Here is a 19,226-nt window from a genome sequence, read left to right as displayed (position 1 = left end):
AACTTAAGCACAGATCTTTTTACAATTCTTATGACATTATAAAACATGAAAGAGCTTCGCAAAGGATAGCAATCTCATGTGGAAAAGACAACCAAGACATAGGTCAAAGCACTCGAGGTGGAGATAACTTTCCTTGGAAACATTTTCAATGTTAAAAATCCCTCTTTTAAATCATTCACAATCACTAATGTAGGTTTTCCATTACATTTATTGAAAGAAAAAAAAATCAGACTTTCTCTAGGCAAAGAGTGCACTCATGTTTGGTTAATCCTTGACCTCAACATCCACATTGTTAAGAGAGGAGATGCCATTTGGTCCAAAGATCATTGGCAAAATTAAATAACAGATTCTTTAGCTTCTTCATACTAATTGCAAATTCCACCAACTAGTATAAGTTCAGCCAACATTTGGAAACACAATGAGTCAATAAAAACACCTGTTAAACAAATCGTATCGTGCCTCTGATTGACTGCTTTTTTGGAGATAGTGATATTGATTACTGCTTTTTTGTAGCACATGGGTTACTATACAGTAGTAGACTTTGATGACAGTAAACTTTTAAAAAACAAGTGTATATATCATTTTGGGTTTAACTAATAAAATTATTTGGCTCCCCGGCCATCAACAGAAGCAAGTAATTCTATTAGACAAAGTGGTTTTTGCATTTATATCCTCTCATGTTTCCTGTTTCCATTGACATATTCATACACAAAATCTTAAATTCAATGTGTTATACCATGGTGGCTTAATATCACCCACCACGTTGTTTTATTTATTTACTTTCAATTTTATTAATGTATCAATTATTCACTGTTGTTATCACTAACAGTATTTACTTCATAGTCAATATATAAGTTTTTATTGGAAAATGTCGCGAGTATGGTCATTGGATACGATTCACAGATGGAGTAAACTTGGTCAACCATTAATTGATCGATGAATAACTAAACATGGAATGAAGATGAAAAAAATATAAGCACCGTTTTATCGTCATTGCTTCAATAGGCATTTCCAATTGCTCCTTGAGAAACAGCTCGAAGCATTCCATCAATTGAAAGAATCAAAGTCACATTGCCATCTTATTCAAGTGCCTGCAAATGGCAATAGCGTTGCTTGAACCACCTTGTCATGCAATTTTCTCAAACATGTGGACATGGCCTCTAAAATTTTCCAGCACCTACAAAATGAAGCTATTCAAAAGCATTTGGGGGGGGGGGGGGGGGGGGGAGGGGGTGTTGGAGGACCATATCACAGAAAATGCTGAAACATACAAGTGAAAACTGAACACGAAATTGTGCCATTGATAGGAAAAGAAAAAGGCATGCAACAAGAGATCCAACAATGTAAAAGAATAAGGAATGCTTTAAATCCAATTCAGAACACAATGAAACCACCTAGTTTTAGATTATAAGAGTAAAGAACAAACTTTTTTTTTTCTCTTTAGGTACTTACCTGGCATTAACGTTATAAAATAGATGCGATGATCATTTAAAGTCAATTATATTTAGGTCATGACTTCCCTCTATCAGGAATCCTGAAAATTCAAAGCAATGATGCTGCCACTAGAGAGGTACCAAAAATAACAATCTCCTAACAACTAGAAAGCAGAATTCTTAAGGCAGATCCTTCAACATTGGATTTTCCTCTCTCCACATTTATTTCATTTGTTGAAATTTCAAGAAAAACACATATATGCTCAACCCATTACAGTGCATTAACGAGGGTCAATCAAAGCTGCAGGAGCTGCAAGTTCACGAGCCCATCAAAAACAAGACACAATTATGAGAAGTTAATTAACTCTGATCAAAACAAGGTCATGATCAAAAACATACCCAACTTTCACCTTTGGATCCCATTCTGGCTCCTAATCAGCCCCTGGCTCCATGTGATATGCTTCTTATGAATTTAGAGCAGGACCAACTAGTCCTCTCATAGAATCCCATTTATTTGAGTCACTGCATCATCCTACTGCAACCTCATTTTACATCCTAAACATTTAAACAAAGTGAATGTGTCTGAAAATTCCCATATTCCATTGCCACTCACCTAGGATCCAAGCAATGGTTTTCTAAGGCTACTGTTCTCATCAAGTTGCCCCATCAAGACATCCCCTACATATAGCAATAACAACTCCCATCCTAATATAATCTCCCCCTCACAAATCCCAAACAAGATCTGTTATTCCACAAGGAATTATCCTATGTAGAACCAAGGCAACCATATAGCTTTGCAATGAAGAACAAAAATACTAAACACCTAACCTTTTTTTTAATTGATCAGCACTATTATAGTATAGTAACCAACAAAAAAAAACACTCACACATGTTTTTTTTAAGTAAATAATTTTATTAATAAAAACTCAAACATGTAAACTTTGAGGATCTGCTTTTGAGGATAGTCACCTAAACAAATTGTTATTTAGCTATATATATATATATATATATAATGTTTCTAGATTTCACTTTTAAGGATCTGCTGTTTCCTAAAAAAATTTCACTCATTTGGCATTTAAGACTAGCATATCCGGCATCTTGCAGTTATAAAAATGCTTAGCAACAGCCGTAACCAGTACCTGGTTTATTCTACAAGCATCCAGACTATAAGTTTTAACTGATTCTCTAAGACAGAGATAGATGATCAACAATAAATCAAGAAAAAGGAAAGCAGAGGTCTCAGAGCCAGAAAAGAACAACAAAAGGAAATGTTCTACCTGTCTAAAGCCTCTTCAAAACAATCAGTGATAACACCAAAATAATAGTTGGCGTATCCTGAAGATGTTAAAGCACATTTGTGTAGCCCCCATGCTATGCATGCATCAAGAAGACAAAACACAGAGAACGTGGACAATCCACATTGATAGCAATCTTGCAAGTACATCTAATCATCATATAAAAGCAGTGTCTGAAGACGGGCAAAGATGCACAAGAGGCAAGTTAGAATGTCCAAAGAGAATACTTGAGAGATCCTACCATGGAAAAAATTATAAGAAAAATTCCACCCCAAGAACCATCTTCTAATCATTGTTAAGAGATTAATATATATGGCACCACTCCCTCCATTCCTCATCCCACTCTCAAAATGCCAAGAGATTACTCTTTTTTTTTAATCGATAATAAGAGTTTTATTGATGAAAAAGAACAATGTGTTTACGATTGTAAACTCACTGCCGTTGAAACAAATACAATCAAATCATAAGGAAAGTCTATTAGAGATAAGGAAATCAGACAAGGAACTACAATGCGTAAGACCCCAAATACGAGACCACTCAAACAATGTCCTAGCAAGCAAGTTCTTCAACATGGCTATAGGTCTCTCAATGTCAACAAAAGCTCGGGCATTGCGTTCCTTCCATGCTAACCACATAAGACATGCTGGTACCATATTCCAAACATTTGAAGAGTAAGTTCCCAACCAATTCCTCCAAGCAAAAAGAAGAGAAACAATAGTATCCGGCATCACCCACTAAACCCCAAACATAATAAGGACCTCACTCCACAAAGCATATGCAAACTTACAATGAAGCAAAAGGTGATCCACAGTTTCCTCATCACACCTACATACACAACACCAATTAACAAGGGGCAAATTCTTCTTAACAAGGTTATCTATTGTAAGAATCCCACCCCTAGCAGCAATCCATAAAAAGAAAGATACCCTTTTAGGTACCTTTACAAACCAAATGCTCTGCCAAGGGAAAGAAACAGAAAGGGCTTTCAATAAAGCAATATAAAAGGATCGCACATCAAAAACACCATTGCGATTCAACTGCCAAATCAAGATATCCTCACCCTCCCCACTAGGTATCCTGGCAGAGACATTCTCATAGAAAGAATAAAATCTCCGCAACTCTTATTTATTAAAGTTGCAACGGAAAAGGAAGTTCCAACTCCTACCTCCCCCGTTTAGTGCAAAAATAACCATGTCAGAAATCAGAGCTTCCTAATCCACGACACAGGCAAACAATTCCGGGTATAATTCTTTCAAAGATATAGGACCACTCCAAGGGTCGTGCCAGAACCGAATACGATTGCCCTCTCCCGCTGCATACACCACATGACCGAAAAAATTGTTCTGCACCTTTCCTAATATTCTTCCATAACCCACAACCATGAGTCCCTCTCACAACTCTAGTGCACCAACCTCCACTACCCTCTCCATATTTGGTGGCTATTACCTGACGCCATAAATGGGTAGCTTCCTTCCCCTACCGCCAAAGCCACTCATCCACCAAAACAGAGCTCTCTCAATTGAAGAGCTTACCATGGACAGGCTGGCCTAAAATTGTTAAAACAAAACATAGCTTGGACTTCGCCCTACCACTACCCTATAAATTCAATTGGAAAAAGGAGGAACAAATAAACCAGGTTTTTCTTTTTTGGGTGGGGGAAGGGGGTGGTGTTAGGCAGCGCCACCCTTTTGTCTTGTTTGAGTCATCAAAAACTAAGAAATGATATGACAATGAAACAGATTGGAGTGTTTGTTGAACAATGGAAGTTCAACGAATCAACTATTATAACTTATAACAAAGAGAAACCTGGTCTCAGAATTCACACTTTGTTTCACGTGTTAAATTGTTCCATTCTCAAAATTCCTAGTTGCCTCATAAAGTCACTAACCTTCTGTACAGGAGGCATTCTTAGCCCCCATGCTAGAAAAGATATTAGGGTCTAGCCATGAGTTCACGCTTTTGTATCTTCTTAATTCCATTTCTTTTAACCAAGTTTGATTGTTGATGACAAATAAATGGAAACAGAGGAAAGAAAAGCGCACAAAAATCTATTCATGTAGTAAAAGTAGTCACAGCAATAATAAATTTGAAAACGTGCAGATATCTCTTATTCTCTCAGAATAATGAATGGTAAATATGTCCAAAATGTGCTTGGAGTATCTGCCAATGGTTATTTCTCACTGCATAAAACAGCATATGCAGTGCATACAAATACAGAACATGAAAAATTCAAAACAAAATCCATAAAACAGCTTTATTTGCATCTAGGCCCATCTTAAAATATCTGATATTCTATTATGAGTAATATTTATCAAAACTGATTATTAAAAAAATAAAAAGATCAAAACAGTATTAAACTTGTGCTTAAAATTCACCATTCCTCCACATCAGCAGCTCCTTTCACATAATAATTTTCAATTTACCTAAAAGAAAATGTATCGTGTTATTGGTTTTCTTGAAAGAAAATTTCAAGCCAAAAATTCATGAGCCAGCAGCGCAAACAAATCAAGTAGTACCAGTACAGCTTTGAAACTAACAAATATAAAGAAATGTAAATAAATGACATTAGACTATACAATAGCATCCAAAACAGCAGAAAAAGAGTGAAAAATCAAAAGAAAAAAAAATGATGTGAAGACTAACCTAGTGAAAAATAGCAACCAGGTGTATGGGAGAAAAAAAAAATCATTAAATATCAAAGAAACTCAAATTTAGACAATTAACCACCCCATGTAGGCACTTATTAAACCTAGAACAACATCTGCCTCAGCAAATAAAAGACTGGAGGAAGCATATATATTGGAACAGAACTTGCACCGGAATATTCAATAATGATTACTTTGATGGGTGCCTTAACAGACTAGTCAAGATTGGTTACATGTATTCTTTTCTTTTCTACCATTATATTGTATCCATAGCCTAATAGCTTGAGCTTTAAAAAAAAAAGTACACCTACGTATAAAAATAAAAAAAAAAATCATCAAGACTTATTATCTTTTACAACAAGCAAGCAAATCCATAATTCAAATTAGAAACTCAGGAAATAAGAGATAGCTACTAAATTGAAGAATTTTCTATTCAAATTATTTCTAACCACAACTCGATAAGCCTAACATCCATAACATAATAATCAATAATTTAAGAACTAAACCTCTTAAGAAAGATGAAAAATTAAGATAAAAATATAAAGAAAAGAAAAATAAATCAGGTGAATTAAGGAACAAAAATGGAGAGAGAGAGAGAGAGATGGGTATCCTGGTTGCAGGTAATACGGAACCAAGTGCAGGGGTTGACAAGAGTTAGAAGCACTGGTTGTGATGCACGGAAAGATGCTGTTTGTGGAATAGATAGTTGATGACTTGTAATCGAATCTGTTTCCGAGTTATTAAAGGCACAGAACAATTGTTCTATTGTTGCATTAATGAATTTTGGGAATCTGGAGCTAGGCTGTGCTTTGGAGTCTGTTATGTGGCTTCAGGCTGTTTTTTGGATTTTGCATAATGCATTTTTTCTGCCAAAAAAAAAAAAAAACTATTGATTCACTAGGAAAAAAGAAGAGAATTATTTTATGAAACTAGAAAGAAAACTCTTGAAAACTTTTATTTTATATAAACATTCTATCAGTCATATGCCTTTGTCCAAAAGAGCTTTCAACTTACATGGTCCAGTACTAGATAAAAGAGAATCTCTTATAGATGAACTTGAATAGCAGCCGGCAGAATAGGTAAACACCAAAAGGCAAAACTGTTTTAATGAATAAGGAACTCAAAACTAATGATCTTTCTTCTTTTTTATAAGCAAGATATTTTATTGAAGAAAAAGACTACCTTGTGTACATAAATATTACTTATAGAATTACATGAATAGAATTAAGAGCAAAAAAGAGAGACTCAAGACCAAATACACGAGATCATTCAAGTAATGAGCGAATAAAAGAAGTCTTCAAATGCAAATCAGAAGCTTCCACATCTTCACAAGTGCGAAGATTCTGCTTCCTCCACAAAAGCCACATGAGGCATAAAGTGACTAAAATCATCCAAACCAATTCCTCCATAATGTCGGAAGATCAATCACCCACTACAGTGTCACCCACCAAACAAAGAAAAAACATAACTCCATAGAGCATGTGCCAGGTCACAGTGTAATCGCAAATGATCCACAATGTCCCTATTACACCTACACATACAATATCAATCTACTAATTTGATTCCAAAACTAATTATCTTTGAAACTTAGCAACTACATATAGAAATTTAGGCCTTTTTTTTTTTTATATAACAAAGAGCAACATTAGATCAAAATCAATATTCCAAAAAAAATAAATAAATGATCACCATGCAAAAGAACAGATGAAGCCCCAAAGGCCAAAACTTCAGCTTTCTCTCAAGTTTGCTTTCCATTGCTGGGATATACAGGCTGTCATCCAATTAATGAGAGAAATGCAATTCTAACTCTTACCGTGTCCAAAAATGCAATTCAAACAAACCTCAAGAATATCACAATTTCAGGAAGAAAACAAAGTGAGACAGCCTTGCAACTGGTATCAAGCATCAAAAATCCATTTGGTCAATAATTATACTTTTCTAGACCACACAGAAGTGAGATCTTTGTTCACTAGGTACTACCTTCTCTTTTCAGTATTTTGGATGATTATTGAAAATTTGGCAGTTTTGCTCATATCAAATATGACCCAGAAAAGATCAAGCCAACTGACTTGCATTTGATATAGCATCAACACATAAAAGAAAATGCCAAAAGTTCTGGTTGCTGCTTTTTATTATAAGTTACAAAACTGCAGAGCCCTAAATCATCTGGTATTGCCTGCACCTTTGTCAGTCGCAGCCATCTTCCATGGATAACAAAATCTATGAGATATGGACCCCTAATGCTACTGCTTTGGTTTAAAATGCTAACCATAAATGGATAATTGTTAATATATTAGTTAATCGTGAAATAGCTATCAGGATTTGTATGTCGCCATGTAGAGCAACCTTTAAAACTAAATAAACCCTAACAGGATTTGTATGTAACCATGTAGAGAAATCTTTAAAACTAAATAAAATCCCTAACAGTATTAATCATACACAATGAATTCAGAGAAGAACATAAACTGTATATAACTCAAAAACAACAGAAACTAAGAATCATATTTCATTTAAAAAAAAAAAAAACCATAAACAAAATTCAATCTAAATGAATACCATATTCATTTAAATTTGAGTTATTGATTAACTAGAGAGATACAGTGCGTCTGAAAAGTACTTCATCCTCACTCTCATCTTCCTCATCTGACACAATCTCATTCCCTGGTAGTTCTAACTTTCCACCCATACAAAATGTTGGGCCTATACTCTCTGTTTCAATATAATCACCCTGCAATCTCTCTTCAAATCTCTGATCACTGCAGTTGAGGAGCCAATTCAAGGAACACCGGATTCCCTTGCTCTTTAACCTCTGGTACCTGGGTTTAATCCTGGACTCCAAGCTATACGTAAAATATTCTGGAAATTCCACGAGTTCTTTCAGAGGTCTCCCCATCTCACTCTTGAAAAAGTAATAACTGTTCTTCATGAGCTCAACTCGCGATGCAACTAATTGAGGACATTTCACAACCATCTTGGCCACATCCTCAGAGGGCAATGCCCGCGCCAAGAGGAACTCAACAGGTTTCATAATCACATGTTGGTGAAGGCTAACTATTTGCGGCATCTTCTCTATCACTTGTGCAAACCCTTGAGGATCGATCTTGAGCTTCAAATTGAAAAAGTATTGCTGCGAAGACAACTTAGCTTTCAAAGGCAGGCCAAGGATTTGCGGGTACTGAGCAATAACAGAAGCAAGTGCTTCCTTCCTAATCCCGAAACTTAGCAAACATTCCACATTGGGTTTAACAGTCTCTTCAAGATCATAACCAAGTATATACGCGCGCTTCTCCAACATCCTAGCTAGAATTGTCTTGGGCAAACCCAAAGAAACCAAATAATCCACGAGCGGTTTAATCATAGTCCCAACTCTCATCCCCAACAAATAAGGATACTGTGTAACCATGGGACCAATATCTCTAGGACGCACACCAATACTAACAAGATAGGCAACAGAAGTACTCATTGTCCCTTCAAGCTTAAACCCAAGAAGCTCAGGATACTTGCCCAAAACATAGCCTATATCCTGCTTCTCAACATCTAGGCCACGAAGGAACTTAACAACGGGGGCAAGCTCAACGACAACGCTAGCGTGCAATACTTGAGGGTAGTTGTTAACAAACTCTCCTAGTTTAGACCTGGGAATCCCAATTTTCTCCAAGTAACCCAAGACAGGAATGATATTCTTGCGCACACTACAGGCTAGCATTAATGGGTATTGGTTAATATCATCAATGGTCAATCCTAGCTTTTGTAAGAACTCGACACGCTCCCTCATGACGTCGACGGTGGAGGGGAGCTCGAGTTGTTCGAGTTCGTCGGAAATTATGCCTAAAGTTTTGAGGTAATCACAAATGATGACACGAGAAACGAGCCTTTCTTTACGGCCCTGGATGACACCCCAGGTGACAGAGGGCATTTCGTATTCGGGGAATTTGGAGGACTGAGTTGAAAAAGAGTGAATAATTTGGTACGGTCGTGGAGGACATGGACATGATGGGTGGTTTTGGGTGAAATGAGGGATTTGTGTTGTTGGGTCTGGGATTGGGATTGGGAAGATGATTTTTTTGATGGGTTTAGTGGTTCTTCTGAGGAGGAGTATAGATATAGAGGTCATTGCCAATTGCCAAACTACCAAAAGAGAACTAGGAATCGAAAAAAGGGGAAGATTAAGATTTACCTGAATGAGTCAATTTTCAATGACTTCACAACAACAGCAACCGATTCCGACTGGGTTTGAGCAACTGGTCTATATTGTTTCGTCAAGCAAAGCAGCCGATGCAGGCCGCAGCATTAGATTTATTAGGATTAGGATTTGGGGGTTTTAGCATATACTAGTTATTAAACCCCAGGTCATCAGATTATATACATACACACATATGGAGGCATGACTAGCTTACTCTACTAATTTAAATTAATTCTTTCTAAATATTTGTCATGTTTCACAATTTTTCTTTTTTTTTTTCTTTTTGAGAATCGTGTTTCACAAAACTTAAAAACATAAGACAAAATAATGTCATCAAATTTTCTCCAAAAAAAAAAAATAGTAATAATGTCATCAAATTGCAATCAAGTCTTTTGCCAAATAAAATTTTATTACATGCCTTCAAATTCTACGAACAACATGTCTCAAACTCGAAAGTTGTATTTTATGCATATTGCATAAATTATGCAGCATATTCTATTAGCTGGTGACTAGTCTCATCCATGGATTATGATCTAGGCTAAACTTGAAGATTTATCTTATTTAAAAGGTCCAGCATCAACCTAATGATAAAATTCTCCTATTTTCATTATGCTCCTCATTTTAAAAAAAGGGCACAATCATGGACTTATAAAAGGTAATATTGTTTAGAATTATGAAATCGATCTGGTGAAAATGACTTGTCCAAATTTTACATGGAGGCAAAAAAATAAAAATAAACATTCAATTTTTGCTAGACTTCACCAATTCACTTGTATAAGCGATCCAATTAAACAATTGGACTAGATTAGGTATGCGTTTGGATAGACATGAACAGTGCATTAAGACAAATGAACAGTATTTTCATTTGTGAACAGTAACCAATTTTTTTTTTTTCAATTTTCAACAAAATAAGCGGTATCCAAATGCACCATAAATATCGATTCACCGAGTTATCAATTTGATTAGTCAAATCGATCCAAGTTTAATGCCTATCATTTATTGAACATTGGAGCCTAATATTAAAAAAATACCAGAACAATAAGTGAAAAAGAACTAGAAAAAGAGACAATCCCCCTAAAGCATCCTTTTAACATAACCCTTAAGAGTTTTATTGCACAAAATCTAAACGGGACCTATATCTTTATCAAAATAAATCCAGCAGCACATTGGGAATAGCTGAGATGGGAATAGTAGCAATTCAGACTTGGTTTAGGTCCAGTACATCTAGTGCACTAGACCCGATCAGATAGTGACACGTGTCCAAAAATAGACACATGTTATCATCTCAACGGGTCCAATGCTACTGGACCTTGGACCTAAGTCTAACCCTAGTAACTCAAAGACCATTTTGGTACCAAGTGGGCTACAACATTTTTTTTTTTTTTTTTTTTTTTTGTGGGTGAAATGAGGGATTTGTGTTGTCGGGTTTGGGATTGGGATTGGGAAGATGATTTTTTTTATGGGTTTAGTGGTTCTTCTGAGGAGTATAGATATAGAGGTCATTGCCAATTGCCAAACTACCAAAAGAGAACTAGGAATCGAAAAAGGAGAAGATTAGATTTACTTGAATGAGTCAATTTTCAATGACTTCACAGCAACAGCAACCGATTCCGACTGGGTTTGAGCAACTGGTCTATATTGTTTCGTCAAGCAAAGCAGCCGATGCAGGCCGCAGAATTAGATTTATTATGATTAGGATTTGGGGGTTTTAGAATTTACTAGTTATTAAACCCCAGGTCATCAGATTATATACATACACACACATATGGAGGCATGATTAACTTACTACTAATTAAAATTAATTCATTCTAAATATTTGTCATATTTCACAAAACTTAAAAACATAAAACAAAATAAAGTCATAAAATTGCAATTAAGTCTTTGCTAAATTCTTTCTCCAAAAAAAAAAAAAAAAAGTCTTTGCTAAATTAAATTTTATTACATGGCTTCAAATTCTATGAACAACAACATGTCTGAGACTCCAAAGTTTTATTTTATGCATATTGGATATTCTATTAGCCAGTGACTAGTCTCATCCATGGATAATGATCTAGGATAAACTTGAAGATTTGTCTTATTAAAAAGGTCTAGCATCAACCTAATGATAAAATTCTCCTATTTCATTATGCTCCTCAAGTGATAAAGTCTCTGATGGTTGTATAAGAGATCTAGGATTCAATCCCCACCTACACCAAAAATTAATTGGTATCTTAGTCTGATAATAAAGAACTATCATTAGAAGCGGACGCCAAAGATGAAATTCTCTCCAAAAAAAAAAAGAAAGGCACATCCATGGACTTATAAAAGGTATTATTGTTTAGAATTATGAAATCAATCTGGTGAAAATGACTCATCCAAATTTTACATGGTGGCAAAAAAAAAAAAAAAAATTTTTTTACTCGACTTTGCCAAATCACTTGTATAAGCGATTCAATTAAACAATTGGACTAGATTAGATATCGATTCTTTTTTTCTTTTTTTTTTGAGAGATATCGATTCATTGAGTTATCAATTTGATTAGTCAAGTCGGTCCAAGTTCAATGCCTGTCATTTATTGAACATTGGAGCCTAATATTAAAATAATACCAAAACTATAAGTGAAAAAGAACTAGAAAAAGAGACAATCCCCTCGTTGTCTCTTTTTCTAGTTGTTGTTCAAATGCCCTAAAGCATCCTTTTAACATAACCCTTAAGAGTTTTATTGCACAAAAATCTGAACGGGACCTATATCTTTATCAAAAAAAATCAAGCAGCACATTAGGAATAGCTGAGATGGGAATAATAGCAACTTGGACTTTGTTTAGGTCCAGTGCATTTAGTGCACTAGACCTGATCAGATGGTGACACGTGTCTAGAAATGGACACATGTCATCATCTCAACGGGTCCAATACCACTAGACATTAGACCTAAGTCTAACCCCCAGCAACTCAAAACCCATTTTGGTACCAAGTGGGCTACAATTTTTTTTTTTTTTTTTTTTTGAATAGGAGCTTTAATTGACCAATGAAGGATGCACGTAGAATCTTATTGGATGGGCTGGATAATGAGTAGGCAAGAAGGAATTGCACAAAATTGAAATAAACCAGAGCTCTTTGAACATGAAGAGGATGATTTATAGTTTTGTGGTCTCTGCTTATTGTTGTCAAACATACAAGCTTGCTATTCTTTAAAGTTTAGACTTTAGGGTTTTGATTGAGCAGTATCAAAATTGATATTGACAAAAGGGAATCTATAGTGTAAGTCCAAAGTCCAAACCAAGATTGATTGGGCTTTTGAGTTATGAAGTTTAGTTCCAAAGCCTTCATATACGTGAGCTAGCTAGCGTCACGTACAAGTGGACTTCACCTGTCTTGCTACTCACTATCTGTAGTGTTAGACTATTGGTTTCACCTTACGCAAACGAATATTATTATCATGCGGGGCGGGCTATAACCTAACCAACTGAAGACTGACATCGATTCAACTTCAAACAAAACACGCTTCACAGGTCAACAAGGCAAGGGTGTGTTTGGTACAAAGAAAGTGTAATGTTTGGAATATTCGTCCTTTAGCAACCTAACATATAAAGTTTTCTTTATTGGCACCAAAATTTACCAAAACAAATAATATATTTATTACATCATTGCTTGACAATATTAATTATCTGCAATTTGAAAAAATATGTAGTCTCCTTTAAACTATAAAAGAAATTTAAATCTTATAGATCAGTGAATTACAGGAATATTGGAGTTGAGAAAAAAATGAGACATAGTAGACATTTTTTTTTTCTCCCCAAGTAATATTGGAGTTGAGAGCTTAATTGCACAAAAGAAAAAACTGAACGTACCTATCCCCCCTATCTGCCAAAAAAAAAAAAAAACGGCAACACGTTTCAATTACGGGTGCAACTAAGTAAATATAAGTGACCTGATAATAGGATATGATATCTGCAATATATAGAAGCTTCATTTTTCAATTGACCAATGAGGGGTGCACCGTGCACGTAGAAGCTAGGATGACGTGTAAAAGCGGAAAGAGAGGGATGCACAGAGTTGAAACCAAGCTCTTTATTTAAGCAGCAAGAAGAGAAGAGTTGCTCCGGCCTCAGCAATTAGGGGATCATCATCTAATTCCACAATAGTGTACATTATGAAGATTGAATAGGACTTTAGCTTAATTTGTGGTCCCCAAAACAAGCAGCTTGCTATTCTTTTAGAGCTTTTTCAAAATTGATATTAGGAATAGTGGAAGTCCAAAGTCCAAACCGGGATTGGGCTTTGAGTTATGACGTTTAGTTACAGTGCCTTTATGTGAGCTTCACAAGTAGAGTTCACTATCTGTAGTGTAGACTATTGGGTGATACTTTCACCTAACAAAAACTTTATTCTTATTTCACCTCAAAAATAAAAACTTTAATATTATTATTATTAACTACTATCATGCGGTCTGCGTGCTGCATCTCAACTAGAAGTTTGACTTTGACATGCATTCAACTAACAAGTAAAAACAAAACATTTCATACGATCAACAACACAAGGCAAGTCCCAAAAAAAAAACAAAAAAAGACAAGTCAAGGCAAGCGTTTGGTACAAAAAAAAAACAGTAGGGTCATTAATAAATTAAATAGTTGATAAAAAAAGCTCCTTCATATTTATTTGTTTATAAACGAGTCAAGCTTGAGTCTTAATTTAGGTTTTTTTGTTTAATGATTGGGCTGAGCCCAAGCATAAAAAAGGCTCTGAAAAATAATTTCATATCTTACTAAATCTTTTTTTTTTAAAAGGGTTTTAACTTATGACATTCGCTCATAATGATAACTCTTTATCATCAGACCAAGTATCAATCGGTTTTTGGTATAAGTGGGAATTAAACTCCAGATCTCTTATTCAACCATCAGAGATTTTATCAGTAATTAATTAGGAGTTGAAACCACGTGTTCAAACCAAATATGTTTAATATGGACATGATAATGTACTGATATTGGATCTTGAGCTTAAAAACTTAATATATAGTTTGATATTGAGTTTGAGCTCGGCTTGATACATTAGTTAAGTCAAGCTCAAATTCAAACATAGTTTGTAAGTTTGGTTCAAGCTTAAGCCAAGTTTTAACATTTTATATATGTTGTCGAGTTTTAAAATTTAATACTCAACATATCTCGACTCATTTACAATCTTCATATGTAGTTAGCAATGTAATATAGATTTCTTCATAAATAATTGGCACCAAAATTTTCCAAAATAAATATATTTATCCCATCAAAAAAAGAAAAAAAAAATATTTACATCATTTGTTAACTATATATGTAATCCCCCAATTTGATTGATTGTGTGAAGTGTGTGGGTATGTGATAAGTCCCACATGGGGCATATACTCGACTAAACTGGGCTTTATTAACAACTATAAGGAACATTAATTCTGACTAATCTTTTTGAGGTATAATGCAGATGTCGTTAGCGTTTTTCTTTATGTCGTTACAATATAGATCAATAAAGATAAGTAATTTTTGAATTGCTAGATTTGTTGATTATGAACCTCTCAATATGTCTTGCAATTTGTCACAAAGGCTAACATTAGTAAAATACCTTATACCAAGGGGGGCGTAGCCATGATATTTTATTTTAGGGGGGGGGGGGGAATTACATTTTCATATGTTAAATTTATAAATATATGATATACAAATTGATCATATTTAAAATATAATAATATTATTTATAAACTCAAATTAATATATACAAATTGTCTAATTTGCTATGAACATGTACCAAAAAATGTTTTTTAAATAGAAAATACCTAGCAATTAGCATCTTCTATAAAAGTTATGCTGGACATTGATCCGTCGTAGTATAAAATTAATTTAATATCAATTCTATGTGGATTTTCTTTGCAATTTTCTCTTCAAACCTTATGATAATAATAATAATAATAATAATAATTGATGATACAAAAAATCGTCAGTATGAACTCCTCGCCAATACAGAGGGACGAAGGCGTTCGCTTCGTCCAAAGACGAACCTATTGGTGCTGTTCTTCTCTGGCTTTATAGCTTTTGGTGTAGTTCTTCTCTCCTTGTCGTTATAGATGGACGAAGCTGTTGGTTTTGTCCAGAGACAAACTTGTAATAAGATATGAGATGGAGAAACATGGATACACCAGTGTGGCGTTTGCCAAACACCTTCCAATCATTAAGTTAGAATGGGATTCAATTGAAGTATATTGCAAAAGAATTCAATTTGAGAATAGTCTTTGGGGTGAGAGTTGTGTGTACCTGTGGCGCTTTGGTTTGGGTGGGTTTTATAGCCCTTGTCTTTATTGTCTGAATGAATATCTACATTCATGAGATATGGAGCTATTGGTATTAATGGCTAGCTTTTATTATCCGCTAATAGCTATTTGTCTGTTGGTGCTTGTACGTTACTCCATAACTATTTTAGGCATTGAATGTCTTTTATGGCAACATCCGAAATTGATGTCCATACGTTACGCCTTGCATTGAATAATATTTAATTCGTCCGTCGAGAGATGGACAATCTTGATAGATTAACACTCATCAGTAATGAATGCGGAGGTGTTATATACTTCAATGGTCTTCTGCCCATTGGTCCATTAGTTACGCTTTTTCCTGTCTGGCGTATTAACCATTACTCATGTCATTTATGGGGAACTCATTGTTGTATATTTAGGCATGTTAGGACATATGTAAATCATGTTAGGAACATATGTCAATATAAAATTGGCTAATCCTTGGACAAAACTCACTTTACTTGTAATTGGGTAGATCTAGGATGTGTTTAATGCTTCAAGGAAAAAGGTTTCAAGTTCAAGTGTTAAAACTATGCAAGTCTGTCCAAGAATCAAGTGAAGAAGTGCTGAATTTTAAAACTTGACAGCTAGTATCTATCAAGGTTTAAAAGACTGTTTAAGCCCGATGCTCGACAGTTGCTCGATAAATAAGGTATCTATCGAGATTTAAGAAAATCAGATTTTCCGTTTTGATTTTCATCCAATCTGTGTATAGATGTTTAGGCTTTTTTTTCTCACAACCCTAAACATATATAAGGATTGTTTTAAGGGCCATCACAACTGATGTAAGTGAGTGCAACTTGATGCAAAGGTTTTTCACAAGCATATTATGAACTAGAGACATATGCCATAATTCATCTTTTTATTCAAGAAGCTACTGTTTTTGTACACCATAGGGTTTTGTAACCAAGGAGTTTCGTGATCTTCATCGTGTTGATGAACTGAAGAACTTTGCAGCCAGCATCCTTTTCAAGTTAGAGTGTAAGCCACGTACTGGAATCCACGCATTAAATTGGTTAGTCATGTATTGGGAGCCATACATTAAAAAGAAATATTATTACTACAGAACAAGTCCAATTGGGTATTGGGGTAAGAGTTCAATTGTAGGTTGATATAAGGTATCAGGATTCCTTTACTTGTAACCGCTTGTTGTGATAATAGTGAATTATTGGGAGTGATGACCTTAAAATCACTTGATGAGGTTTTTGCCGTGTAAGTTTCCCTCGTTCGTAAACAAATCACCATGTCAATTTATTTTCCACAGCATATATTAACTTAGTTAGTGATTTGTTTGTGTTGCCATGCTTATTGCATGCAAATTGAATTAATTAATTAACTTGGCTAATTAATTGGTTAATTCATCATAAGGATTTAATACATTATTGGCCTATCAAGGTATATACATGGATAAGTTGTAATAATGTTATTTGAGCTTGGAGAATATAAGTTGTTAAAGTGAAAATTCAAGTTCTAGAATTTTCTAAGTGAAAATTCGAAATTTAGCATTTTTGATCGGTCGAATCTTTAGCTCAATTGATTGAAGATGGTAAGAAAATAATCCTAGAGTCTCTGGATGTCTCAATCGCTGTTCAATTCCTGTTCAAATGATCGAAAAGAGCACTCAATCGATCGAAAGGAACTTTCGACCGATCGAAACTCGAAAAACTGAATTTTCTTCAGAATTTTTTGGTGATTGTTCAGAAAGGTTGAAGAGGTTTCAAATATTGTGAACGGTTTTATGAAACATATTAACTCTCCATACGTGCCTTTTGATAAAATATAACCCTATAGTAAGTTAGAGAGAAACACAAGAAATCCCATGGTCATTCTCCATAATTGCTATCTATAAAATCCAACATTTTGGTTGTATCATGGGGATAAATTTGCTATAACCCTTTAGCAATAATAGTGTGGGGGGCAAATATTATTTAAGGAAAACGATATTATGCCTCCAAGTTATCTATTTTCTGTTTGTCTTTTGTGTTAACTTTGTTTTTCCATTATTACTTTGTATATTATCCCTAACTCTCATTTAATGTATGCAGTAGTCGTTTCATCACATGGATGATGTTGGCTTGATGGACGAAGCTACTCTTCTCTTGAACGAGAGTGATTTTTCTCCTCATCAATAATAATAATAATAATAATAATAATAATAATAATCTCTTTTCTAGCAACCTAAATTACCTTCTAAAAACAAATAAAGGTTGGCACAATTGCTCAAGCATCCAAAACCAAAATTAAAAGATAAAATTAGCTAGGGAAAATATGAGATAATGAGTAAAAGATCAAATTTGTGAAGAAAAAATCTCTTAAATTCAATTAGTGCTGCCAATGCACAAAACATACAAAGGAACACGGTGCACCTTTTTTTTTTTTTTTGTAACAATACAATGCACTTTTGGATGTAAGGAATACAATGCTGTGTATTTTTATATGCTTCTAAAATATAAAAGGAAAGGACACATGGCCATCTGTTAGGCTTTGGTAAAAGTGTATACTTTAATTGGGTGGGGTCTTCTTGATGATAAACTAATAGTGGAGCAAACTAATCATTTGATTTTAATGGAAAGAGTAGGCATATGAACTCGGATCTATGAAATTTTTGTATATACTATTTCAAAGGGATTTCAAAGGGAGGGGGGGGGGGGGGGGTTGCATATGCCATTTGACTCTTAGGTAGGGTAGGTTTTATTTCTCTTGTTTCTCTGTCTATTTTCACATGAAGTATTGATCTAACTAACCTTCACTTTTTTAGTTTTGGTTTTCTTTTTATTTGTTTGTGTGATAGTCTTCGATTGTCTTCTGAAGAAAAAAAAAACTATTTTCTATTGAAAATTGTCTATTATTTTATGTAATACGATCAATTAGCAACAAAGAAAAAACTGAATATTAAAAATTAAAAACTAAAATATCTAAACCAGGACGAGCTAGGTGACATAATAGTACATGTTTAGAGAGGAAAAAAAAAAAAAAACTTGACCTAATTATATGAGGTGGTTAGTGCCTTGTTTGGTGATAACAAGTTGAAAAATGGTCGGAGGAAAGAATATGCGGAATATTCGTTTATGGAAAAAATCAGCTCATCAAACAGTAAATCTCACGTGCAATAGCACGTGAGTGTATTAATCTAGAAAATAACAATAGATCGATCTCTTTTGATTTTTTTTGTCGGTAATAAAGTAGAAAATAAAAAATGACCAATTGATTGTGAGAACATATTTGTTAATATAAAAGTGAGTACAGTGAATTGCTTTGAAGCGACTTTGGGCGCACGCCAAGTGTCGTGTACTGCGAATCAAACAACGGGCGTGAGAAATTGGTTTATCTGTGGGAAGGGGTTTCTAGGGTCTTTTGCGTTGTGTGTATAAATATAGACACAAACTT

General features: G+C 34.6%; 1 protein-coding gene across 2 annotated transcripts; it reads right to left on the bottom strand.

Moving 5' to 3' along the window:
* Positions 1–7,852: 7,852 nt before the first annotated feature.
* Positions 7,853–11,252, bottom strand: LOC126692619 (transcription termination factor MTERF4, chloroplastic). 2 transcript variants are annotated; one of them, XM_050388289.1, is made up of 2 exons: positions 11,055–11,252; positions 7,853–9,482 (listed from the first exon to the last, which is right to left on the bottom strand). In XM_050388289.1, the coding sequence occupies exons 1-2, from the start codon at positions 11,057–11,059 to the stop codon at positions 7,961–7,963; spliced, it is 1,527 nt and encodes a 508-aa protein (XP_050244246.1). In that variant the 5' UTR covers positions 11,060–11,252; the 3' UTR covers positions 7,853–7,960. The 2 variants fall into 2 exon arrangements, with proteins under 2 accessions (XP_050244246.1, XP_050244245.1); XM_050388288.1 differs by having other exon boundaries at positions 7,853–9,550; positions 11,121–11,251.
* Positions 11,253–19,226: the final 7,974 nt, after the last annotated feature.

This window comes from Quercus robur, chromosome 7 (genome assembly GCF_932294415.1).
Source record: "Quercus robur chromosome 7, dhQueRobu3.1, whole genome shotgun sequence".
NCBI classification, from domain to species: Eukaryota; Viridiplantae; Streptophyta; class Magnoliopsida; order Fagales; family Fagaceae; genus Quercus; species Quercus robur.
Note: the sequence above shows the minus strand (reverse complement) of the source record. Positions and strands in the feature narration are given on the sequence as shown.